Source organism: Prionailurus viverrinus, chromosome C2, assembly GCF_022837055.1.
Source record: "Prionailurus viverrinus isolate Anna chromosome C2, UM_Priviv_1.0, whole genome shotgun sequence".
Taxonomy (NCBI): domain Eukaryota; kingdom Metazoa; phylum Chordata; class Mammalia; order Carnivora; family Felidae; genus Prionailurus; species Prionailurus viverrinus.
Window position 1 is genome coordinate 81,597,501 of NC_062569.1, and position 27,956 is coordinate 81,625,456.

At 38.0% G+C, this 27,956-nt stretch overlaps 1 protein-coding gene across 1 annotated transcript; it reads right to left on the reverse strand.

The window, feature by feature from the left end:
- Positions 1-8,681: 8,681 nt before the first annotated feature.
- Positions 8,682-27,897, reverse strand: TMEM207 (transmembrane protein 207). The gene is made up of 5 exons (XM_047874281.1): positions 27,823-27,897; positions 25,891-25,928; positions 19,047-19,091; positions 18,088-18,230; positions 8,682-8,818 (listed from the first exon to the last, which is right to left on the reverse strand). Exons 1-5 carry the CDS (start codon positions 27,895-27,897, stop codon positions 8,682-8,684), a joined length of 438 nt encoding a protein of 145 aa, XP_047730237.1.
- Between the last annotated feature and the right edge of the window lie 59 nt (positions 27,898-27,956).

The following is a 27,956-nucleotide window of genomic DNA, read 5'->3' on the forward strand; positions in this document are numbered from 1 at the left end:
TACAAAACTGCCAGGTTTTTATAGATGGGGGTGGGGGCAAGAAAATTATTAGCAAAAGGAAAAGATTGTTCCAGAGGATGCTGTTTGCAAAGTGTCTTAACATGCTGATGACGTCATCTTTCTTTGGGGGATGAAGAGGACCCAGGTGACAGACTTATTGGTGTTGATGGATAAAACAATTCCTGACTGACCTGTTAAAGTCACATTTCTGGGGAGGCTCAACTGCAGTTAGATTGGGTATTAAGCCCCAGTTTGGGAACTCAGTTCAAGTGACACCATTTGGAGCCTGCAGTTTTCTATTTTTCAACAGCTGAAATTCACTATATATGTTTCCAGAGCCAAAAAAATAAGAAAATGATGTTTATTTATTTATATATATGGTTACTTAAAACATATCCCAGAAATCATATTATCCCACTCATAAATACTTCATTATATAGTAAAGACCTTTTTGATAATATAAGCACAATACCATTAATGATCAGTCAACAACATTAACAAAGACTCCTTAATATCAGTTTTTCCAATATCTGATTTGTGGCTACTATCTGCAATATATGTTTTAAATGGATCCAAAATTCCAAATCCAAAATTGTCCACACTTTGCTGTTGATATGACTCAAATCATATACTATGATTTTAATTTCTATAGTCTATATTTGAATCCAGGTTTAGGAGACTTTTGCGAAATGTAAAGTACTATGACATTTCCTTTGCAAAAACTTGACTCCTTCCACAAAACTGACAGCTTTAACATTTCTTGATAGTACTTGGGGGGCGGGGGGAGAGAAAAACCAGAGTTGAAAAGGAAATTGAAAGTTTGAAAGAAGGAAAGGGGATGATTTTGTGATGTAGCTTTCATACAGATAAAGGGACATGAAGCCAATAGACTTCGGTCTTGAATTGTTTTCCTGAATTTGCTGGAGGAGGGGCTGGATGTCAGTGGAAAACTGGGGAGGGTTGTTGAAATCATTAAACTTCTCTGCTGTTTTTTAAATTATGATATTGTAAGCCAAGCTAAGCCCAGAGAAGTTGGGGAAGGAATTGAGATATACTCTAGTTGCAAACTATAGTTTCTCCTTTACTAAATTAAAACACGCATTATACTATGCCTTTCTTTTCTAAAGCTGTTGAGTGGGAAGTATTGATTGGAAAAGGATATCTGGGGATATCTATTTAATAGAGATGGGAAAGGCTTTGAGGTTAGTAAATAAAAACAAAATAAGCTAATTTGGTTAATACAGCAGAAACTGAAGCACTTAGCAAACCTTTTCAAAACAAAGATGAGGGAAACTGAGAAAAATATGCATTATTGGAGAATAAAAATCGGGAGCTAGAAACATAATGGAGACTTCATCATGTGAAGTTAGTGTCCCATTAATGGCTGTTCTGAGTATATGTCAAATTTTGTTGCTTTCTCAATGGAATTCTTGACTTACGCTAATAAAATTACAGTAAAAGAAGATATATTTTTAAAAATATTGTATTTATTTTTGAGAGGGAGAGAAAGAATGAGCAGGGGAAGGGCAGAGAGAGAGGGAGACAGAATCTGAAGCAGGCCCCAGGCTCTGAGCTGTCGGCACAGAGCCTGACTTGGGATTCGAACAGGGGAACCATGAGATCATGACTTGAGCTGAAGTCAGAAGCTTAACTGAGTCACCCAGGTGCTACAGAAAATGTATTTTTAAACAGACTCTCTTTTAAAGCCTTACACAGTTTAGCTCTGTAATGAAAGAAACATGTATACCTCAAACAGCAAAGCAAAAGCCCTGTGATTCCTCACTCTTTTGCTTTCTCTTATATTTAACAGCTTATCAAAACATTCCCCAGTAATGTTTTAACATCTTTTTTTTTTTAACGTTTATTTATGAGACAGAGAGAGACAGAGCATGAACGGGGGAGGATCAGAGAGAGGGAGACACAGAATCTGAAACAGGCTCCAGGCTCCAAGCTGTCAGCACAGAGCCCAACGCGGGGCTCGAACTCACAGACCGCGAGATCATGACCTGAGCCGAAGTCGGCCACTTAAGTGACTGAGCCACCCAGGCGCCCCTGTTTTAACATCTTTAAGAGATTGGTATCCCATCCCTTCATACCAACTCTCCTCATATAGCGTTGATTTTTTTTTTTTTTGCCATATCTCAGGTGACAAATATTCCACACAATATCAGGTTAAGTTGCAATCATTCACTGATTATATAAAATATGTCCATAGGCTTTCTTATTTTGTGTCTCTCAATATTCTTCAAGCAAAAATAATAACTAAATCTAGAAGGCAATTAATTAGTGGTAACTAAGACTCATTAAGTTTATAAATTTACCCAAATTTAGATACATAAAAGAGAGAATAATCTGAATTGAACTTCAGTTTTCACATGCAATGGAAAAAAGAAAAACTATTAAATATAAAGACAGACATAATTATATTAATTGCTAGAGAAAAAAAATTCTCTTAGTTTTGCTTGTTGGATCCCATAAACAGATGTTTCCAAAAAAGAAGTCTTTCCCCAACATCCATAATAATAAAAATAAGAAAGCTGTATTTATTGATAATTTCAACCTGCATTCATTGATAGTTTTAGTGCTTCTGAGCAGTACCATTTTTCATTTTATTAATATAAAAATCTGCCATCTTGATTGGTATACATTATTTGCTTCATGAGTTAGGTATAGACTGACATAATTTTAGAAGGAAGGAATAACTTTTCTAAATGCACAAATTTACATTTTTAAGTTTATTTGTTTTGAGAGAGAGAGAGAGAGAGAGCACAGGGGAGGGGCAGAGAGAGGAGAGAGAGAATCCCAAGCAGGCTCCACTTTATTAGTATGGAGCCCAACATGGGGCTCAATCTCATGAACCATGAGATCATGACCTGAGCTGAAAACCAGCTCAGATGTTCCACCAACTGAACCATCCAGGCACCCCCACAAATTTAAATTACATTTTGTTTATCACTAAATGATTCCATTTTGTAAAGGGATGTCACTTTTACTTCATTTTCCTAGAAATACATTTAGTAAAATAACAACACAAATTATACTCTTTTCCAGGATCCAGTATTAAATAGGAAAGGCAAAACAAAACAAAACAAAACAGCCTGTATAGAGTTATTTTGCACAAAATCACAAAGCAAAATGAATTTAAAAGCAAATGATCCCTTTGGAATGTATATTTTCTTTTTTTTTTCTGTTGGTCTGATTTTTAAAAAATCATTCTCTATCAAAAGTGGGGTCTCATTGCCAGCACATTTTCATTGTCTCATTTTCTCTTATACCATCCTGAAGTATTTCACATTTTGCCTTAGATATAATATTGTGCTGGAGTTTCATTTCATTGTTCACATGAATGCTGTTCAGCTCTATCCCAATTCTATTTCATTTCCGTGAAAGATATTGAATTTTGAAGTTGTCTTTTATAAAAGTTGTGTTCCTCACACAAATGAAACAAGTCTGGAACTACAAAACCGGAAATGAAAGGGGAACTTGTGGTCAGGTAAAAAAGAAATAGGCTGGAACTGTAGGGTAGGTGCTGTAGACGCTACATGTCACATAAACATCGTGTGCATAAGTTAGCCCGCCTTTGTGGGCAACGCTAACTCAGAAGTCCCATCCTCATAAGTAAGGGTACATTTCAGATTTTCTACACCTGGCCGGTGTCTTATCTGATGCTCAGCTTCACTGTGAGCAATATGAGCTGAGGTAATAGATTCCTCCTTGAAAATTTGAATGTCATGATTATTCCATTCGGCTTGGGTCTGTCAAAAATCTGATGTCAGTAGTAACCCAGCTTCATGATTTCATCTAGCCGTTAAATCAAATCTAACACTGGGCTAGAATCATAGGTAGGCTTTCATGCCCTCTGCTGGATGTTCAAAGAAAAAGCTACACCCTTTAGCAGTAAGAAAATCTTTGTTTAAAAAAAAATGAATGGTCTTTAAAAGAAGACAGAAACACTCTAGTCCTATTAGAATTAAAATCTGAGACAACAGGTTAAAAGAATTTTAAAATGGGCACTGAGGAGGACACTTGTTGGGATGAGCACTGGGTGTTGTATGTAAGCGGTGAATCCTGGGAATCGACCCTCAAAACCAAGAGCACACTGTATACACTGTATGTTAGCCAACTTGACAATAAATTATATTTAAAAAATAAGTAAATAAAATAAATAGAATTTTAAAAATTTATTGGTGAACTAAGATGCAAGTAAAGATTTTCAGAAATGAGATGGCAGAAAAAAACACAGGTTTATCGTTTTAAATTTCTTTTTAAAAGGTTATGATAATCATATAATCCAAATTAGTGTTATTACTTTCAGTTGTGTTCAGTGGACCATAAAGAGCATCTGCTAGAACTTCTAAGTCTCTGTCTGGAGATCAGAGCAAAGTAGTGGAAACTCGAATATCATTAAAAATCATACTAACTTTGGTAGAAAAAATACATCCAGAACCTCGTACAATAATTAACATGTAATAGTTGTTTAGTATGTGGCTTTTTAGAATTAAGTAAAAAACGTAGTCTGGGATCTCTGATGAGGTCTTTGCCAAAAAAGTTTTTATGGAAAGAAACCCTTTTTCTACCAGCCTTACTCGCCTGCCCACACCCTATCCCCATTCTTTCTTCCCTACCCCCCTAAATTAACCAGCGTACCACATGCCAAGCATACGTGTTGGTTAGGCTTGTCCTGACACATAAATTCAAGTCACAAAAATAAATTCCGATCACTTCAACCATATTGTCACTAATGTCTTTGGGAAACTCCAGATGCTCAATCATTAGCCCTGTTTCCAGCTGTGCTTATACTTTTCTAGGTATCAGTGTAGCCACTGCCTGTTCTATACCTGGGATGAATTTTAACATATGAAGCTCATCGGATATGAACAAAAACTCCCTAGCATTACTTATTTGAGATAAACTTAACTGTAACCCATTTTCTCTGATGTTTATTTTTGTAGCCACTTATGAAGTTAGAGGATCATTGTGGAAAAAAACCTGGAATAGGAATTGAAAGATCAAAATGCCTAGTCTGTAATATAGTCTCCCATGCTAATTAGCTACACTTCTTGGGCAAGTCAATTACCCTTCCAGAACCCACATTTTCTAATCTGTTAAATGAAGGCAGTGATATATTTTATATTTATATTTACATATATAGAGAGAATTAAAGTAACACACATATTTAGTTTTAAAAGTCAAATAGTACTGTAGACTCATGATAAAAGCCAGCCCTTCTCCAAGTCCTATTTCTTGAGGCAGTAATTTTCAACTCATTTAGTGTTTTGCTTCAGATACTTATGACCTAATTTCCAAATGATGTACTTTACCATTATTGTTTTCTTTTACTTTTAGATATTATTCACTGACTTCCCACCTTCTGACTACGATTTAGTTTTCTTATTAAATCCTACCACCTTTCCTCAATCACACTTCCCCCTCTGCCTAGCTTGTTGAGATGACTAATGTTCAATGTAAAACTCAATATTAATTATTTACATTATTCATAGCGTAACCATTTCGGGGGCTGAAGGGTTAATCCAACCTCTGTTTTTCATAGATTTATAATTGCCCTGTCTTTTCAGTTCCTTCACTTTCCATTTACCAATCATTAATTTATCACCACATTTTCATTTATATCTTTTCCTTTATCATCCCTCTTATCATCCTACACCATTTGCTGTCATGTTCTGACTGGAACTGGCTCTTCTATGGGTTGCTTCCTGTAGATCATGTTTATGATAATTTCCAGAACTCCCTTCACCTCTCTTACCTCTTATTCTTGGGCCCTTCTACATTGTTACAGCATGAATTTGCTTCATTCTTCTCAGTTTCTTCCCTGGAGACACTTAGCAAAGTGAATAAACTTGAAACCCAAATGAATTATGATCTCTCCATCTATACACATCTGAGACATCTTCCAGGTACTAAAATCTTGTTGTGCATCCTCTTTGTCCTTTTCTTGCCACTCTCTTTGTTCTTGTGAATTAAAAACATTTTTACTTTTTTACTGTAATCTTAGTGGATTTCAGAAGGGAGTGGATATGTTCAATTTCCCATGGATACCCTGAAGTTAGGAATAGCTTGGTCACAAAATTATCATGAGAATAAAATCTGAAAGCAGTGTGTGCATCTTAAACCCTGCATGCCTACCTGGGATTATTAAAGTACATTAACACAAGTTTCTCTGGTCTTCTTTCAACAGTAGATACTAATGAGGTTATTTTAGCAGCACTAAGCCAGCTGTCCCTGGCTCTTACCCACATTCACTGTCATAAAGCCTTGTCCCCATCAAATCTCATCCTGTTATTTTTGGGACTTTCCAGAACTAGGTAACATTGCTTAAAAAATGTGTTTGAATACATGCTAAGTAACAGACTCTTTTATACCCTTGGATATAAATTATTGAATAATGCAAAAGTCCCTCCCACATAGATTTGCATTCTATCAAGGGAAGATGAATACAGATTTTAAATAGAATTCAAATATGTAGTAGAGTAGATGAAAAATTCTTTGGAAAAAGTATATCTGAGAGAAAGAATTGAAAGTATCAGGTCTGGGAAAGGTTGCAATTTAGAATAATCAGGGGCACCTGGGTGGCTAAGTTGGTTAAATATCTGACTCTTGACTTTGACTCAGATCATGAGTTTGTGGTTACTGGGTTCAAGCCCCACATCGGGCTCTGTGCTGACAGAGTGGATCCTGCTTCAGATTCTCTCTCTCTCCCTCTTCCCCCTCCCTGCTCTCTCTCTCTCTCTCTCAAAATAAATAAATAAAGTCAAGAAAAACCTTAAATTATGAAAAAAAGTAGAATATCAGGGTGGGTTTCATGAAAAGGTGACATTGGGACAAAGACTTAGAGGAAGTAAAAGGGTGAAATAATATCGATATCTGGGGGAAGAGTATTGCAGGCAAAAGAAACAGTGAGTACCAGAGTCCCTAACAGAAAGATGCAGGGAGGTTAACACCTGATAGGTCTGATAACAGTGTTCCTGCGGCAAATGAGGAAGGATATGACTCATAGGAAAGGAGACTGAACAGGGTATTGATCCTACAGGGCCATGGGTCAAGGACTTCGGCATTCTCTCTCAGTGAGGTGGAATGTCATTGGAATTTAGTTAAGGGACATGATCCTCTTTACGTTTTGAAAAAATGACTCCAGCTACTGTGTTGGAAACAGAATACAGAAAGGCAGGCTAGAAGCAAAAGGACAAGTTGAGATGCTATTACAACCATCCAGGCAAGAACTGGTAGTGACTGGCTCACAGCAGAGATGCAGTAGAAACTGTATAGAGTGTAGGCTTATTTTGAAGTTAAAGCCAAGCCAGTCCATTTTCTTGTTTGTTATTTTTTTAAATATTAATTTTTTTATCAATTTATTTATTTATTTTGAGAGAGAGAGAGAGAGAGAGAGCATGAGTGCAATGGGGCAGAGAGAGGAGAGAGGATTCCAAGCAGGCTCTAACATGGGGCTCCAACTCATGAACCATGAGATCGTGACATAAGCCGAGGTCAAGAGTCGGACGCTTAAATGACTGAGCCACCCAGGTGCCCAAGAGCCAAGCCATTTTCTGACAATACGGATATAGGAAACGACACAAAGGGAAGACTCAAAAATGACTCCAAGTTCTTTGGTCTGAGCAACTGGATATTTGCTGTTACCATCAGTTGAGATGAAGGAGGTTTGGATAAACACATTTGGAAAAAGATCAGGAGATAAATTTGGTCAAGTTAAATTTAAGAGGTATATTAGATGAATAAGTGGAGATACAGGTTATTTTGTTCGACAAATTTGTCAGCCGATGACAGCCGGACATGTGCCACGGATTTCTTTTTCTACCCCCTTGCTGATGGCCACCGCAAAAATGCCAGTTGAAAATGTCCCATTGCTACTTCTGTACTCAGGGTTCTCAATGAGAACGTTGATATCTATGCCAAAGGTTCTTATCATAGTTCCCCAAGAAATGCCAAGTCTTCAGACACCAGAGAAAGGCTGAGGGCTCCAGAGTCCATATCTACTCATACAAAATGAGAGCTTTCTTTTTCTCCACACTGTGCTATTACATATGGTCCACAGCTTAGGTAGAGTTCTTCAGCTTCTATCTACACTTTCTCTCTCCTCAGGCTGAGACAGGCAACTGTTTGAACTGGGCTCTTAATCTTCCTCTTCATTCATCCTTCACCCTTCAATTCTGAGTGTCCCTTGTTCCCTAGTGTCGCCTTTTACCTTAATTCAAATATTCTCTTTCTGGTCTGGGTCTGGCACCATGCTCGGGTCATTGTGAAATTATGATAATTCTTATTAATTCCATACTAGGGGAGAGGCCAGATTAAAAGAGAGATAATAAGGCCAGGAAAGCTGTGATGTGTACCTGGAGTGAAATCCCAAACTTAATGAAGACCTACTCCATGCATTAATCACTGTCTATTTGAGTACTGATGGAGAAACATTGACTTGATTGTGTAGCACAAAATATAACACCGCAATGATACACTAAGAGTCCACTAATTTACTACTGAAATATCTTTCTGACCAAAATTCTTTCTCCACATTCATTCTTCTGCTTATTTGTCCTTTTTCAGGCTATATTAATTGATTTCTGGGAATTCCCACTAAATAAAAGAATTGTTCCTAAATTTGATTTTTAGAATTAAAAATATTTCTGATGCTTCCAGTTGATGATCCAGAGCTAAAATCGACTTGATTTCAGAGTTTCTTCATATGGAGGTGGGGGTCCTAATGTGCCAAAACATGGAGCAGGATACAGTTCAGGGTTTTGAGTTTGAAGGTGAATTCCAACAGTTGAATTCACAGCCACTTCTGTCCCTGGAAAGAGAAAAACGGGGACTTGTAATCTTTCTAGTCAGCATAAAACAGAAGTACAGGAACTGCCTAATAAAATCTGGCATTTCTTGGATCACTAGAGCAACAGAAAATTATTTGTACCCTTGAGAAAAAATTTACAACTATCTTGCTCTCTACAGTGATAGGTTAGTCACTATAGCAAGAAAATTTGCTCTCGTGAACAGACTATATCATCATTGACTAACCCATCAAGAAGCATTTACATTTTAGCAGCTGAAAGTAGGAGGGATGCCCTTTTTGGTAGATTAGAAGATAAGATTCCTGTAAATACTAATGGTATTTTAGCTAATGTTTCCTTCATGGGAAATGCAAATTTCAATACAAATATTTAAATATAATGTCTGAACTTCATTATTTTAGATTTATGCTCTGCAAACTACAACCAACATAATTAAACATTTCTCTATAATAAATAGTAAAAATGTTAACTTGTTCAAAGTTTGCACTTAAAGTACACACACACAATAAAGAAAAAACATTACAAAAGTTTTGAAAAATGCTTCAAAATCAAAATTTTGACTTTATTATTATTTTTAAATTTTTTATGTTTATTTTAGAGAGGACAGAGCATGAGTGGGGGGAGGGGCAGAGAGGGAGAGGGAATCCAGGCTCTAGCTGTGGACACAGAGCATGACAAGAGGTGGTGGGGGGAAGGGGGACTCAAATTCATGAATCCTGAAATCATGACCTGAGCAGAAGTTGGACACTTAACTGACTGAGCCACCCAGGCGCCCCAAAATTTCAACTATTAAATTATGCACTCTAGATGCCATTAAATATCAAAAACAAGCATTTTCTTCCTCAAACTGATCCCCTGGAGAGACTAACTTATTTCAGTACCTCTTTTGGAAATCTCCTATTAGTATTCCCTTGAAAGACTGTTACTATTTTTGAGTTACAACAGGAACCAACAGTAATATTTCATAATGACATCTCTCCCTCTCCCTTTATATACATATATATATATATTATATTATATATTATATATATATATAATATATAATATAATATATATATATATTAACCAGGGTCTTCGGCTGTCTTGAAATGATTTGATTCCTTCTTTTCAAAACAATAACAACTATAAATTTCAGTAACAGCTCTAAATTCACCATTAAAGAAAAAATAAGCCCTGGAAATAAATCTAGCTCTTTGACCATTTTTTGTATATTGAATTTAATTGGAACACAGCCATGTCATTCATTTACATATTGTCCCTTTTTGCATTACAATGGCAGAGATGAGTAGTCCCCACAGAGACAACTGGCCTGCAAAATCAAATGTGTTTCCTATCTAGCCCTTAATAGAGAAAGTTTGCTGACCTCTTTGTGAAGGATTAAAATGTGATACCACCAAGGAGATCCCAAAGAAAATGACACAATTATCAAAACAACTTAAGGAATAGTTACATGTTAGGCAATAGCTGTATCACTGGAATCCAAACGCAGGTTGCTCAGAATCTTTACCTTGGAATGAATAATGTTTATTTGGAATCGTGAATGTTCATATATTTGTATTTGCATTCACTGGCTGGGAGAGCAGAGTAGAATAATTCAAACATTAATATAATCTATGAAGGGTAGAGAATTTTGAATGGAAACCTGGTTCAGCACTTTCCGGAGGAATTATTTATTTAATTGAATGATCTACTCCTAGGCTATTACATAACATTTCTGTATGTCAGTTTTCTCCTATGCAATAAAAGGATAATGTCAGTATCTATGTCTGTAAAAGCAAGGCTAAATGAATTTAGAGTGCTTAAAACAAAACCTGATACATAATAATTATCCATTAATAACTAATTATCATTAGTAGTAGTAGTAGATATATCAAGAACTCTACCATATGCCAGGAATATGCATGCATTTTCTTTTATTTACAATATTATGTTCTAATTTATCTTATTTTAATGGTTAAATATTTAATCATTATCATTATCAACATTATAGCACAGAGATTATTAAACAAAATAATTTGTGGAGTTAGAGGCTTTTGCAGTTAGGAAACAGGATGATGTAAGCTAAGTCTGAGGCACTGGATAAAACAGTTAACATTGGCAAAACGTATTTGCCCCAGCACCTCCCTGCACTGTGGGTACTGGTACTAAGCATTGTCCATTTCCTAGGTGAACTGCTCCTGGTATATCTAGTAGCAAGTCAATGGTCATTTAACTATCATTCTGCCTGGAGTGGTTGATCAGATTAACTTGACAATTTTTAGCTCAAAGTTATCTCTACTGCTGCTATTATCAATATTGTGCTTCTGGCAGATGGATATTAACAATTACTCTCTGTGGTAGGTAAGTTTTATGTTATCGTCTTACTACAAATTTGGCCGTTGCTCTTAAGCTTATTATGAAAACCACAGGGCATTCATCTGATAAACATAACTAAGTCCATGTGCTCAGAAAGCTTTTGTGAAATCAAACATATATCAGTTTTTAATTTTTTTCAAAGCAGGTTTACAGGCAATACCGGTACCCTCCACTTTCCGAATGTTCGCATTACCCGACTTCTGTTTTATGAAACACGTCCATTAGTAACTGCTTTTGCTAACCGAAAGAAATTCAAAGAGGGTTTTTGTTTTTACAAAAAAGGGTGAAAAGCGAATGATGTTCAGTATTTGTTTCGCAGTGAGCCACTGTAGAGGCAGTGTGCACCTGAGCAGGAGAGTGGCCCCACGCAGCTCCTTCCCTGGAGCTACACTCCACCTCCCAACATCAAGCCACCATGGCTTTGAAATGTGTCTGTGAGCATCTTTCTGTGCTTTATCTTGACCTCGTTTGTGCATTCAGTAGCAAGGTGTGTTCTAAGGAATCAGAAAAGACAGGTTATTTTTGGGGTCTGGAAACACTCAAAAATTTTTCCATATAAATTAATGGTAATCGCTTCTTTAAGTCTTTTCGGCTTATGAAAGGCTTGCTTTCAGATAGCGGGGGATATCTGTATCATATGAAGGGAGAGGGGAGCAGACATAATTTTTATATTCTGACAAATTAAGAAGCTGGAAGAACTCAGTTAAAATGCCTGCAAATATCCTGTCATTTTCTATGGAACTTCTGGCGAAGGTATGAGTTTGTTGTTGAATTTTGTAAAACCAATATACGCACTGCTGAGTTTTTATAGCCAGAGTTCAGATTTCCCACATCGTTAAGAGAAGTCCCATTGACTTGCCTTATTGAACCTGCCCCTTCCACCTCTTTCGTCTCTTTTCATTTCTGTATCTCATTCCTTCCTCTTCTATCAGAGTGGTGGACAGTGCCTGAATTTCAGTCACTGTTCTACTATCGGCTAAGTGCCTTGCTTCCCTCATCTTTAGAGTGTTCAGAATGATAGTGGACACCTCATAAGGTTGTAGAGAAGAATAAACGTGACCAGAGATGGTAGTACAGAGCATGGCACATGGTAAATGCTCAATAAATTGTGAGCTGTTACTATTATCATGCCCTGAAAAGAAAGCATGTGAATGAAATCTCCCTCTTTCCTTGCCTAAAACAAGTCACAGAATATTTACATGGATAACATAAAGTATACAGAAATAACACTTCAGAAACCATCCTAGGGGCACCCTGGTGGCTGTTAGTTATGTGTCCAGCTTCGACTTAGATCGTGGTCTTATGGTTCATGAGTTTGAGCCCCATATCTGTGCTGTTGGTGCAGAGCCTCCTTTAGATCCTCTGTCTCCCTCTCTCTCTGCCCTTCCCCTATTCTCTCCCTCTGTCTTTCAAAATAAATAAACATTAAGAAAAAAAAAAAGAAACCATCTGAAGATAAGATAGGATCCGGGAGAATTGGGGGAGGAAAGGAGGGGCATGGAAGGGCAGGCTTCTTCTCTGTCCCTGTCCAGTTCTCTTTCCCCTCCCCAATTCAGAACCCTCCCATTTAATCATTGCTGAAAGGTTAGTACTTCTATTTACCCTGAAGTAAGAAAAGGGGAAGATTATCTCTGAAATTGCAGAAGAAATGGGGTCAGGAAGATTAGATCTGAAAGGCAGCATTATTGAGGAGATCAGCCCCCAAGAGGAGCTAAGCCAAGATGAGTGTCTTCAGGAAGGGTGTCAATGTGGGTGCTCACCTTGCTGGCTTCTCAGGAATAGCATGGGATCTGTTTTCTGCCCTGTTAGAGCTAATAGGACCCAGCTCTGAATCACATAGGATGGAAAAGCAGTCAATATAGATTTTATAGTAATTTATTACTTTAGTTAAATAATGGCAAGGATCTCTCTGCTATGCTGTCAATAATGGTGGGGATCTCTCCTCTATGCTCTCAAATTTTCTTTTCTAATGAACACTAGATTGCTTTTTCTCCCTCAAGCCCTTAGTCCTTCTCTCACCTACCAGACCCCAAACGTTTTTCTTTTCATTATCCTTAAATGTCTTGCTTTCTCATAAATAAGAGTTTTATTCAGCTTCAAAACCTTACTTTCAGTGAAAACTTATTTTCATTATTTTCAGTAAATTAACAGAAAAATTTCTGTTTATAAACAAATTTAAAACTTCTTTGCCATTTTTTAAATACAGATTTAATAAGCAAAACCATTAAACTGACAAACTCAAAACTTTTCCTTAAGTCACTTTTATTTTCTCTCTGTTCAGCCTGTCTCACAGTCCTTGATCTTGGGGTACAGATGGTTATGGAGAATTTTAATGATTTTCTTTTCCCACTTTACTAAAAATTTGCATACATTCCTTTAAAAAATCACTTTCTGTTGCCCAATGTGGGTTCTCTCAACTTATACATTTGAAGGAGGGAAAACCTGCAAATCTCTTGTTTTCTGTGGCCTTTGCAGATAAGAAGGATCCTAAAAGCATCATTAAAATAGGTAAGGCGAGGTAAGGCCATAAGACAGCATTGAAACAAGAAATCATGTCTGCCCCTAACACAGGCGCTGAGTTAATTCTAGAACTGCTAGGGTCTGATGACTGAAAGAAGGGGTGAGAGGTCTCAGAGACCACTTTATGGACAACCCCATTCAGGAAGGCATAGGACGTTGAACAGGTCCTTTCTAGGGAATAGCAGGGATGCTAAGGGAAAACGAAGGATCCAGGAGATGAGTCAGGGGTAGCAGAAGAGGGTGATAATGGGAGGACAGACTGTCTAAGAGACCCCTGGGGCTGAGTCCAGGAAAAGGAGGCGGGACTGACACAAGAGAACAAAACAAAACAAAACAAACAAAAAACAAACATGACTTTAGGACTTGTATGAAATAAATAGGTATTAATTTCAGTACTCAAAATATCTCCAGCTTCAAACTGTAGATTCCTTCTCCTTTTGCTCTTATCTTTCCCCTTTCCCTTCACCCTCCTGACTTTCTTTTGGTCCCCCTCTTTCTTTCTTTCCCTAGCAGTACCACCCTTCCTCCTTACCCTCCAAGGGGGTAGCAGAGAGACTTTTTTCTCCCTTTATGGTGTGCAAATAATTTCATTGTGATATGTTATGGACATGGAAACATAACATGTTTACACACTGTTTACGAGGATCCCAGGCCACACATTTGCCTTTCTCTCTTGGATATTTCTAATTGAGATAATTGACAACTTGGTGGGGTGCCTGGGTGGCTCAGTCGATTAAGTGTCCGACTTCAGCTCAGGTCATGATCTCGTGGTTTGTGGGTTTGAGCCCTGCATCAGGCTCTGTGCTGATAGCTCAGAGCCTGGAGCCTGCTTCGGATTCTGTGTCTTCTCTCTCTCTGCCCCTCCCCTGTGCTATTTCCTTCCCTCTCTCTCTCTCTCTCTCTCTCTCTCTCTCTCATAAATAAATAAATAAATAAACATTAAAAAAAAGGTCATTGACAACTTGAGCCATAATAATATTGCCTGGAATTGCTAGTGAGAGAAATCTCCCATTGTACACATTTTAACAGCACTCAAGTTCAGTCTACTCTACCTTTCCATATTCTGTCAAAATTCTCTTCTTGGCTCTTCAGTTGAGGGCAGCTTCTATGGGACCCTGAGAGTCAAATCTTGGATCCACAGATCAGAAGAGCAGAGCTGTTTCAACTAATATATTCAACAAATAGTGGCAATAGAATGAGATAATTTTTGAAGAAATAAAATAAAGATCTAGAAAGAAACCCAAGTTTAATAGAGCAAATCCAGTTCTCTCCATTAAAATGTTTTAAATGACCCATTTCCAACATTTTGTATTCAAGAGGGAATTTGCTATCTTCCCCTTTGTGCTCAGAGGGTGGCAGGGAGTCCAGAAATCTTATTTCATATTCTCGCGTCACCATTATCTTTCAACTGGGTTCTCATTTTCCTCTGTCCTCTGACCTGAGACTGTGAGGAAAACACAGGTGAAGCCCCATACCCAGCCGTGTGGGTGTGTGAATCTGGCAGTGACTGGATCACCTTGAAGCTGTGAGCACATACTCTATGGGGTACTGTGGAGATTTGGGTCCTGACCTCCCCTGTAGCCGTAAAAAGATCCTGTAGTGGTTCTTCATTTCTCTTTTGGAGGAAACCTCTTTTTCCAGAAACAGTAGATCGAAAGAATCGTTTGTCAGGGGAAATGAAAGTGTAATGGGGATCCAGTGGGGAAACGAAATCCAGTCTGGGTCTGGGTCTGGGTTTCAGAATGCCTTAAAAAATTGACTTTCTGGGATGTGTAATACACAAATTGCTAGTCAGAAAGATATCACTAAAGATCACAGGGAATACCACTTCAAAAATTATTCTGTTGCAATTTTTTTTCAGAGAGAGAGAGAGAGAAAAGAGAGCACAAGCAGAGATGTGGCAGAGGGAGAGAGAACCCCATGCAGGTCAGGGATCATGACCTGAGCTGAAATCGAAAATCAGATGCTTAACCAACTGAGCCACTCAAGTGCCCCTGTTCTATTTTTATTTATTTTTTTTTTTTTAGAGAGGAAACACAGGAATGCAAGGAAGCACAACTCTGGGAGCCACATTCACATCCAAGACTGTGTGAATAGCTGTTCACTGTCTCTACAGCTACTCTGAGCATCCCTGAGATAGGATAGATGGGTGGAAGGTGGGATAACCTAACACCCAACTAGGCAAGGGGAAAATAAATAAATAAATAGAAATGGGAAACTGAGCCTCTGGTCCTAAGATGGAAAGCGACAAAAATGAGTTTTGTAATAACTTCAGCTGAGGGAGAGTTTATGTGTTTCTTGAGCAAAGTAAGATTCAGTGAGCTACCAGTGGGATTAAGGAGGACCCAAGAGAATGAGAAAGGGGATGTGGATTCTGGAGAGTAATCCCTACCGTTGAGGAATCACCCAGTGGAAATGTCTGGAGGTTTGAGATACCAGGCTGTACTTAGCACAAGGGATGAGGTGACTAAGCCATGAGTGTCCTGCCCAGATTTCTGCTGGCTCCCTGCCCTCAATTATGGACAACTTGAAGTCTATTAGTTGACTTGCAGCAAAGGCCTATGTGGTATATTTATCCAGCACAGTGAGAAAAGTATATAACATCCTTTGGGAGAAATAATAGCCACTTTTCCAGGTTGGTTTTTAGCAGTTAGAAATAACATCCAAGAAGCCCTAATCTTGTGCCTAGCACTTGGTAGATGTGAAATAAACTGTGACTGTATTTTTTTAAAGAACCATTTCTTCCCAAGTATATTCTTTTCCTGTCCTTAATGACTTCAGGGTCATATAGTAATACAGAGAATGTGATTCTAATGCCCTGCATTTGATATGATTATATTCAGATTATTGCAGTAATCGATCATGCTTGACACCTTCTCTCCCAGTCATACCTGTCTGTTGAGGCAAGTTCAGGCAAATTCAAAAGCATATGTGTAAACCACCACACAGGAAATATAAAACATCAGATAAATGGGGATATAACTATGGCAAATAAACTGCATTAAAAATGATAACAGTATAACTGGGTAGCTTACTTATTAAGAGGAGACATTTTTAAAGATTCAAGACAGTCTAGAAAAGAGTCTTCTTCTGAGTAAGTAAAGGCTAAGAAGACCAGAGAAGATTCTCCTCTTTAGAAACTCAAGTCAGGTTGGAAGAATCATAATTGCATTTATTTGTTAAATATCTCAAATTAAATAAAGAAAAATAGACCAATGTGGCTATGTTGACCACTTTGACTAATAAAATTTATTAGAATGTCAGTGACCCGATTTCCTCCTATGCTTAATAGAATGTGTTCAATTTTAAGAGAAAGATTATTTTTTCATTGGAGACTTTAATTATCCTTCCCCAAGTAACCATTTCTCAAATTGACATGTGTTTCTTCCATTAAATATAACTTTTTAAAAAGTCAATAATAAATATAATCCCTAAATCTTAGAGTACCAAGTTTTGATATTAAAACATTTAAGCTAATTTTTTACCCCACTTTTTATTTAGCTGTTAGTTTTCTCAGGGCATGCCCTGCTCCATCTATTAAAAATCTTATGCTGGTCCAAGTTCCTGGAGGGTGGCTGTTAATCTCCACCATACCCTCCCAAGGCAACTATGGATGGTGTACAAAATAGCATCTTAAATGGAAAGTTTCACAACAGACGGTCTGGTGGAGAACAATGCTTAACACAAATAAATAAACTATGATCTGTGACCTCCCAGATCAATTAAGTGATAGTTCTATTACTTACAGCTAAGGCTGCAGCTACAAATAACTCTGAAAACTTGGATCCATTCCTTACTCTTATGTAAACTAGAAAATAGCAGAAAGGGCATAGTTTTGGGGGTGGGGGTTGGAAGCAGGCAGGATCAGGGTGCTACTTGTGTGTCTGGAGAGAAAGGACATGGATATTGACATCCGCCTGCCCGATTCCAAGTATTTCAGGCTGTCCATTGGTAGCAGACAATCTGGAAAGTGTGGTTCAATGTCATTGCAGATAAGTGAGGCATAGAGAACTTAGTAAATGAGACTATGAACACAAGGCAGGCTAGACTTACATCAAGGGCTCAGAGAGACTATTCTGTACCTTAAACTCTACCACTCACTTGGAGTGACAAGCCCTGTGTCTCTCTTCGCTTTAGTGTATTGACTGAGAAAATGTTTAGGTCTATCCTTGTACTAAACTACGAGTCATTTCCCTAAGTCACATTTGGCGGGGGGGGATCCTCCTTTCTTCTGAAGTTATCTCATGTAGACTTTCTCCCCATTGAATTCCTTTGAGTCTCTAATAAACTATGTTTTGTTCTCAGTTCACCAATCTGCTTTCCAGAGGTTAGTTTTTCAATTCACTACAAACCATTAGATTTTAACAGGAAGTCTAGAAGTGTGCAGACAGCTCACCATAAACGGGGTCCAAGTCTCCAACAGCAAAAACAGCCATAGTGCGTCTTGGGGAATCAATTCGAGGTCTCCGCAGCCAGCAATGGAGGCAGGAGAACACTACTCCACAGAGAAGAGCCACCAGGAAAATCAGCAACAAGAACCTGATGCCAGAAGAAGCAGCAGAGGAGTAAGTAAGACTGCTGCTACTTCCCGGAGAAGGGGCAAGAGCTTCAGGAGCTAGGATGCAAGGTTCTGTGAGGCCAGATTCCTTGAGCAATCCCCTGCCACACCTCATCCATCCTCACTGAACCAGGAATATTCCCTGCCGCAGAGTGGTGGATCTTGCCAGGGGGTAATGATCATTTCCTCTGGAAATTGGAGGGGTGTTCTAAGGAACGGGGTCTTTGTTCCTTCCTTCCTTCATTCATTCATTCATTATTCCTTTCTTTCAGCCAGCCAGCCATACATTCAACTAGTATTTAAGCAACTGAACAGGTTCTAAATGTTGGGGTTGGGGGTTTAAAGTGGACAAGACAGGAGCTAACCTTCTAATTGAGAGAACTGATAAACTTGCTTAGAAAATATGGAAGTCGTGTATGAGGAGATTGATAACAACTGTCTTATAATTTCTGAAGGACTAGCTTATAAAAGGCAGCAGTTTTATTTTGAGGGTTTTCAAGACTTTTGGAATCAGTAGAGGAGTCATGTGGTGGAGACTTCAAGAGAAAGAACAATTATTTTACTGTTACATGTCTCTAATTTGGGAACAAGATATTATTCCTAAAAATAGTTAAGTTCCCTGCCACAGGAAGTACATTAGTCAACAGGGGACAATAAACTGAAAATGATGTTTCCACATGTATTACATGACCCCTAACATTTCCTTAACTGTATGATTTCATGTGCCATCTCAATTATTTAGGACACAGAGTGTATACATAACACCAAAAATGTATCACAAACTGGGATGTCCTTACCAGATATACCAGCCATTTGTGTATTGATCTTTATAGTTTATGCACCTGGTGGTAGAAGGACAATAGTTAGTGCTGGACCTCTAGATGGTCAAAGCCTATTCTTTCAGACCATGTTATCCGTTCTGACCCTACCAGTTTCCCTGGAACAATACTCACTGCACATCACACCCCGCCCCAGCACAATTAAGCAAATGTATACAGTGTGCCCACTTCATTCAGGACACTAAGCATACAGGTAAATGTGAAACTATCTGAAACATACATAGATAATTGCACTTTAATAGGTTTGATTCTCGAGTTACATATATGGTTGCGTATTGAGAAAGTAGTGACTAACTTCCCAGGGCTAACATGTCATAGGTATTAGGTATTAGGCAGATAATTTCCCACCATTCTGTTTATCCAGAGACCTAGAGTTTTTTAAAATGCAGTCACCTGGAAGGTTTAAAATCTGTTAACCTTTAATATTTTGGTAAAAAGAAGCAGGCTGGAAACCAGCTTGGAGGAAGAAATTGGGGAAAAGGGAAAATGAATGAATGTGGGTACATGTGCCCTTTATCAAGGAATGAGAAGCTGATTTCTTCAGTCAGGATGGACAAATCATTTGTGTGTCTAGGCACGATTAAATCATTCTGGGACAAGTTTATTTACTTATTTTTAGTTTTCAAAGAGAAAGAGAGTGCAAGAGGGGAAGAGGGGGAGAAAGAGAGAGAGAGAGAGAGAGAATCTTAAGTAGGCTCTACTCTCAGCATAAAACCTGACGTGGGGTTCATCACAGGGCTCAGTCCCACGACTTTGGGATCATGACCTGAGCTGAAATCAAGAGTCAGATGCTCAACCCATTGAGCCACCCAGGTGCCCTTCTTGGATAAGTTTTAAAAGATCACACGAAAACAAAATTCAAAAAACAAAAACAAAACAAAAACAAAAAAAACAAAATAAAACAAAAACAAATGAACATACACATTAAAAAAAATAAAAAAACAACAAAAAAGAAAACAAAATCTGCAGTGTGATTTTCAGGGGGTTTCACTCCCCAGGTGTAGATACCTCTGTGATATTCCACTATGCCAGGCATGGTACGCTGAATGTAGGTTTGCTGACAGCATTTTCTCATACTTCAGTACATGGACCATTATCAAAGTATTCAGGGATTAAACAGTGGAAACCTGTTCATCACAGCTCGATAAGCTTGTGAGTTGGAGCTGTACTTAATCATGGCTACTTCAGTCTTTGTTAAAATAACACCCAGTACTTTTCAGCTTGAAAGCACTCATAACTGTCAGCTAATTTATTGCTCCCAACATCTCCAAGGAGGCAGTGTGCCATGTTTATCATCACACTAGTCAGAAGTGACTTTTTAACAGTTGTGAAGTGTCAACATAAAAATTTTACCCCAAGTATTTAATAGGAAACTTAATCACCCAGAGAACAGGTTTTTTTTTTTTCCTTTCATTTTTTGTGTTTTAGATTGTGTGTGTGTGTGTGTGTGTGTGTGTGTGTGTGTGTTCACCTAAAGTCACAGGTTCAAATGGCTGGGAAAAAATGGCAGCTGAAGTATAACTTTAATAAAGCATCCTAAGACAAGCAATCATCAACAAAGCATTTAAAAATATTAATGCCACATCCTTATAAAAGAATGTTATCCAGTCATCAAAAAGAATGTAGATTCATATTTATAATTAAAAGCTTTGTGAAGTAAAATGATATAGAGGGCTCAATTCTACTTTGTATATTTTCTTTCATACAATTACAATGATTTCACTAAATAGTTATTATATAGTAGTACACTCATATACACCAAATTACTAACCATGCTTCCTTCTCTGGCAGATGGTATCATGAGGCTCTTTATCTTTTCCATATTTCCATACTGTTTGAATATACGATGTATTGCATTTATAGCCATACAATTTTAAATATTATCTTAAAAATATATAAATCTTAAATATGTAGTACCCTGCCTTAGATGGATGTGGGGGAATTCTCTTGTGTCCTAGCCCAATAAAAGAGAAGAAGGTTCCTGTCTGGAATCTTAAAATCTGAGGGCATGATCAGAAGTGTGGATTTCTTCATCTTCCTCCATTATAAATCTGTGCTTACCCTCCGTACATGTAAAAATAGACCATATCCTTATCAGAATGTCAATTCTAAAGATTAACCACCTCAATTTGTTTCTCATATCTAATTTTTGAGCCACTCAGTATTTGTTTCCAGTGATAGCAATTATCCAAATTGACTTATTTCACTTTCTCTTTCTGATCCTGTGCACCCACAGGTGCAGTTTCTGATATGCCCTAAATACAATGGCCAAGAAGCAATTAGCTGGACAAATGCAAAATGATTATATAATTATAATTATATAATATATAAATGCAGGCACCTTTGGGATCATTTCTTTCACTCTCAGAATTTTACATACTTTACAACGAAAACCGAGAGTAGGAAAGTCAGTGGGGAAGAGGCCAAAGAAGTGGCCAAAGAATGGATTTATTTATTTATTTATTTATTTATTTTTAATTTTTAAAAAAATGTTTATTTATTTATTTTTTTTTTCAACGTTTTTATTTATTTTTGGGACAGAGAGAGACAGAGCATGAACGGGGGAGGGGCAGAGAGAGAGGGAGACACAGAATCGGAAACAGGCTCCAGGCTCCGAGCCATCAGCCCAGAGCCTGACGCGGGGCTCAAACTCACAGACCGCGAGATCGTGACCTGGCTGAAGTCGGACGCTCAACCGACTGCGCCACCCAGGCGCCCCAAAAAAATGTTTATTTATTTTTGACAGACAGAGAGACATAGAGCACGAACACGGTAAGAGCAAAGAGAGAGGGAGACACAGAATCTGAAGCAGGCTCCAGGCTCTGAGCTGTCAGCACAGAGCTTAACATGGGGCTCAAACCCATGAACTGTGAGATCATGACCTGAAGGGAAGTCAGACCCTTAACCAACTGAGCCACCCAGGTGCCCCAAGGCTGAAGAATTCAAACCAGATTACAGGTCTTCTGACTCTGTGTGCTTCCCTCCTATCCCCCCCCCCGCCATTATTTCCATGTTTTTCTCAAGGTCAATTTTTAAAGATTTTTCTTTTTTTTTTTTATTTTTTTTTTCATTTTAAGTAGGTTCCAAGCCCAACGTGGGGCTTAAACTCATGACCCTGGGATCAAGGGTCTTATACTCTATTGACTGAGCCAGCCAGGTGCCCCTTAAACAGATTTTTCTTAATTCTTAAAAAAAAAAACAAACAGTATCTAAACTGTAATAATGTTCTAATTGCTCGAATTTTAGATGCAAGATAGTCAGTGTAGGAAAAGTTGCAATTTTAAAAAATGAAGTTACTATTTGGAGATTTATATATGATTGGTCAAATTGGGAAGATGCCAAAAATGAAAAAATGATCAGGAGAAATGAGAACCAACTCTGATGCTTAAGAAAGATGTTCCCAATAATCAGAGTTCTCTGGAAGTGGTGGCTGATGCACATCATTTCTGACCCTACTGGAAGGCTATTGTCCTTCTCTGCTTGGGTGTTGTGGAGATGATTCTTCCTCTACAGAGATGATTAGACTTATTGATCTTTATTATTCTTCTCAGTGCTGAGATTCTGTGGACCTAAGATTAACTACCATTTCATTAATTTGATAAATTCAGGAAGAAAACTGCAGAGTCACTCTGTTGGCTCCTTTGCTAGAATCACCCAGAACTTCCTGTGCCAGGCATTCTTCTAAACCAGTTATATAACTTCAGGGGAATTAACTCGCTTTCCAATTTACAACGTTATTAGGTAAGGTCACAATATTATAATCCTCATTTTACAATTCAGAAAATTCAGTCGGGGAGACATTAACTGGCTTGCCCAAGATAACAGAACTACAAGTGGGAGAGTCAGGCTTCACATCCAGACCATCTGGCAGTGGAGTCGGTGTCTCCTACCACCATGCAGCAACCCCCCCCCCAACCGCCCCGGGAACAGTAAAAGCCGGCTCTGGCCTCACATTACTATGTGGAGTCCTGCCTGAATGCATTCAGTATCCTGTGCTCCGAAATGTTTCAAAAATATTAAAAATTCCCCCCCAAAAAAGAAAAAAATAGAAATGAGAGTGTGGAGGGTCTCACACAGAGAGACTAAGCCAAGAGTGAGATCATTTTTTAAACTGAATGTAGTATGTAAAATTAGAACCCAACTCGAGATCTGGCTTAACCTTTCTAGCAGTGAAGAGGATGAGAGGGAGAACTGGCTATATGGTATCCTCTAAAATTAACAAAATCATGCAGCATTACTCACCAGATGCACAACTATTCCTGGAGTAGACACCAGGGGAGAATTCAAACTATGGGGCTTTATGAAGAGGGTACTGTGGGCAATAGGAGCAGTGTTTTTCATATGCCCTTAGAGTAAATGCAGTAACAAATTTCATGGGTCCTTTCTTTTTTAAACCATTCCTTAACATAGGCAAAAGTGAGATTTAGCTACAATAGAGAGATAGGTGCCATATCATATCACCCAGAGACGGGTGACTTGACTTAATTAATCGAGGGGAGGTTGTGTAGTATCTAGAAGAATAGGCGAATCATATATCCCTCATGTATTTCTGCCAGTGTATCATTTCATTTAATATTAGACATACAAGGGGCGTCTGGGTGGCTTAGTCGGTAAAGCGTGCGACTTCAGCTCAGGTCATGATCTCGCGGTCCGTGAGTTCGAGCCCCCTGTGGGGCTCTGTGCTGACAGCTCAGAGCCTGGAGCCTGTTTCCGATTCTGTGTCTCCCTCTCTCTCTGACCCTCCCCCGTTCATGCTCTGTCTTTCTCTGTCTCAAAAATAAATAAACGTTTAAAAAAATTAATATTAGACATACAATATAGTTTTGTAGTGCAAAATTATAGCACGTATACAGTAGTATAATAGTACATACAGTATACGTATGTGTATGATACATGTGTATAGTTGTAATATAAAATTCTGGACTCAGGAGTCAGTCCTGGGTCCAAATCCAAGCTCTGCATTTTACTTGCTTACTCTTGAGAAAAACACTTCACTTCCTCAAACCAGGTTAGATGGCGACATATTAATCAATTAGTGCAATCTGTTAATGCAATTCATTTACAGAATCCTATAAATGTATGATCATATTTATCTTTTATAAGTTACCTTTTTTTCTGGACATACACACACATCACTGTACTTGCTTATTTCTGGGAGGGTAAAGGATTAGGCATGTAATGGGGAGGATCTATCAAGTTTTTTTCATATACTAACTTACTTACAGTATTTAAATTTTATACAAAGACAGCCTAGCAATGCGTTGTTCATACTAAAGAAATGCTGTTATAAAAATAAATTGAGGAGGTTAGATCAGAGAAAATATGTTTGAAAACAGATTTAAATAGAACTAATCATCTCTCAAACACCTTCCTGTGGTGACAAAAGATTTGGGAAAGCATCTTCAATGTATACAGTTACTTAATCCCACCTGCAATACCAGGTACTTTCTTGCCTTCTCTTTTTATCTTCTGCTAACTTGCATTTTATTTGAAGTAGTTTCTTATTTCCATTCAAAAGAAATGGTATTAAATAGTGACAAATACAACAGACATTTACATGCAAAGTGAGGTAGCCAAAAAATTGTACTTAAGTACTAATTGAAACCCTGCGTTAATTTGCTGCTGTCTCCCTTTGAGTCTCCATTTCTTTATGTGAAAAGGAGACCAGTGGCCTCAGTGACTCTAAAGGCAGCTTATCAAGTTCCTCAACAGTATAGTTTCCTATCATGTTGATTGGAGAATTACGGTCAACATTTATGAGCCTTTCCAATTATGAATTTCTTTTTCTCTTATTCTGGGTCAAAGGCAGAAGAGATTAGGCAAGATGAGGCAGCCAGGAGGTCCAGAGTTAAGTAAATACATCAGTCATCAAAACCTCCATTATGCCACAAACACCAGAAGACAGAAAAAAACAAGTCTAAGATCAGTGCAAAGAAAGAACAAAGGAGAGCAATGGAAAAGCTGGAAGAACAGCGCAGACTTAACATGCAGCTTATCAATAATGAGATGAACCACCAAAACCAAGTGAATGGTTCCAGGGCGGAGGAAGGCATTCACATAACATGGCCTCTTAATTTGGAGGCAATGCCCAGGCCTTGAGACTGTGGCCTTGAGGGTAACTGGCAAAGATAATTGAAAACAGTTGGCAGTGAGGGCTACACCCAGAAGACAGTGCTTGGCAGACATGCTTTTCTGACACTTGCACGAAGTCACAGTGCATTACAGTTGTCATTAATCAGCAGCAGCGTTATTAATGGCACCTTCTCCTCATTTCCCGAATAGAATCCTGGGAACCATTAAGTCTATAGCACAAAGAGTGAGAAAATTGAGGCAATTATTCACGTAGTATACATCAAAAGCACTTTGAAATATACATATAATACAGGTTAGAATTTTTGTGAGTTTGCTTCACAAACTATTTGAGAATGAATATGCAGAAAACTGCAGCCCACTATCACCGTGACTTAGGAGTGTGGATGCAACCATAGATGACGTTGTGATTCTTTCATGAACCTAAAGAACCCTCAATACCTCAGTGGTGGAGAATGGAGTAAGCAAAAATACCTAGAAATCAATGAGGCCCCATATATTTAACAAAGCCGATCATAATGAAAGTGCATCTTTTTTCCGCGTTTAGAAAAATTGAGCCATTTGCATTTAAAAACAATTTACTCTGACTTTGCGTGCATGATTATAATCATGTGAAACTCATTTGGGGCTTCTCAAATGACTTGAGCCTTATTTATTCTTTGAATTTTGAAAATGCTAAATAAAAACATGGAGCCTCTTGCTATTTACTTACATTTCCTTTTCTTCACATGGTGGGTCCGAGAGCACCAACTGAAACACATGTTTAGAACAATGAAACCCGAACTTCTCATTAGTCTAATCCTTTAATACAAACGGCGCTTAGAGACAATGTGGGTTTATATCATTTCGTTTGTTTTTTTTAATTAAAAGCTCTGTTGCAGAGTCTATTATTGGTGCACAGAATTTTAATTGAAAAATAAAAATCTCTGGATAGATCCTCTAGCTCAGCAGTGACAGGGGATATACATTGTGAGCCAGATTCCTATCCTACACACCCTTACAGATGGATGTGAAAATGCCTTTTGTTCGTTCTGCAGGCAGATTTGGCTTGCTCTAAAGACCTTTTCTGCACCTTGCATTTTTTCTTTGTTTTCACATTTTAGCCAGAGGAAGGAAGTTCATTATTTGCGAGTAGTATTTTCACACAAAGAAATCAAGTTCCTTACCTGAAAACAGAAGTCCATTCCATTAGCATTAATGGGTGTTAAATATATGCATGAAGAAGTGACTTTAACTAGCTCTAAGGGGAAGGTCGATTTAAAATTACATGACATTCCAGTTGAGATTTACTTTTCTCTCTTTATCAAAGAAGAGAGAAAAAGTAATAACCTTGATTGCTTTGTTTTAAACAACCCAAACCATAGGAATTTCAATATAATTATCTTAGTTCTCTGTGTTGAGCCTTGCAGGTTACAATAACTCACATCACAGAGGAAAGAAAGTACTCCTTCCTAGAGGTTTTGTTTGTAGGTTTGTTTTTCCCTTGCACTGAGACTCTTTCAAGAAAATCTTTACAAGTCATTTATATGTAGTCCTAAAACGTGGGTTAAGGAGATCAGTGTAGTATTTATTTTTCTGGACTATACCACACAAATAACAGAACAGATACGAAGTTGCAAAATTTAAAATGATAGGCTTGGGAATTTTTGTGAGACACGTCTTTTTTCCCTTTAATCCCGAATGCATCCTCTTCAGCACCTTATATTTACACCACCACGTTTATCTGGGCAAAGAGATTTGTGGAGTCGCAGATGGAGCCATGAATTGGCCATCAGAGAGCATGGTAATGAACAATTTATAAGCACAGAAAATGAGTTGCACTCTCTTTTGCTAGAAATGCTGCAAATAGATTTGCATACTAACTGAGAGGAAAATGAACATTCAAATTTTGTTCATAAGGAAAGTTTATTTATGAGTAGATGAAATCATTTGGGATCCAGCTTAACAGATAAACAAATAAAGCCTGCATTTCAATTTCAAGTCACTTCCTAGACTTCTTGGGTGCTGCACCCTACCTAGCAAGGGGTCCACAGTCTTATATTATTACCACCTCGCTGCCAATGCATTAGCTGTCAGGCTTCAGGCTTATCGTGGAATGGTGAGCAAAGTCTTAATGTATTTCAGACCTAAATCTTTCAGATACATTGCGTTCAGGTAACACAGATACAGAGATGCGGGTATTAGTCTGAATGAGATGCTAGAGCAGAGGAGTCAAAATAAACTCTAAGATGGTTCTGTCTACATTACTCAGCACTGAAAAAATGGTCAAGCCTTAAGTACAGTTGCAGGCAACAGTAAACATGTCTTAAAATGAATCCTGCCGCAGCAGTTTGATATATCAATAACATTTTTTATTTAAAAAAATTCACAGCCTAGTAAAGTTAAGCAAAGACTAAATTGCATCATATTACTTCAACAGCAACAGAACTGATACAGATACAGAAGAAAGAAAACTACTGTCACGGACCATTTTGTTTTCTGTATCTCTGACCAGTAAATATAATAAGTCATAAGATGCTGGTAACACTTCCTTAAACGGAATCTTCTAAATGTAAGAGTAGTTAAGGTACCCAAAGAACAAACTATCACAATCAGATTCTTCGAGTACCTCCAAAAATCTTTTCCCGAAAAGAGAGATGGTTACCTGGAATAGTGGCAAACACGAGGTTCCCATTTTTGAGATGACTGATGTAAAACGAAAAGGTCTGGATCTCACCATACTTGAAGAACAAGCTGCTCGAAACTGGTGTCTGGCCGTCTGTGTTGATCTCCCTCTTT

Bases quoted from the DNA above. Each gene is read 5' to 3' on its own strand.
- TMEM207 (XM_047874281.1), bottom strand. From the start codon at position 27,897: ATGGTGAGATCCAGACCTTTTCGTTTTACATCAGTCATCTCAAAAATG. The intron at 19,092-25,890 runs GTAAGTAAATAG...TTCTACCACCAG, and splicing joins CCATGTGAAGAAAAGGAAAT to GTGCATAAACTATAAAGATC. The intron at 8,819-18,087 runs GTGAGCTGTCTG...TTCTCTTTCCAG, and splicing joins AGACTTGGACCCCGTTTATG to GGACAGAAGTGGCTGTGAAT.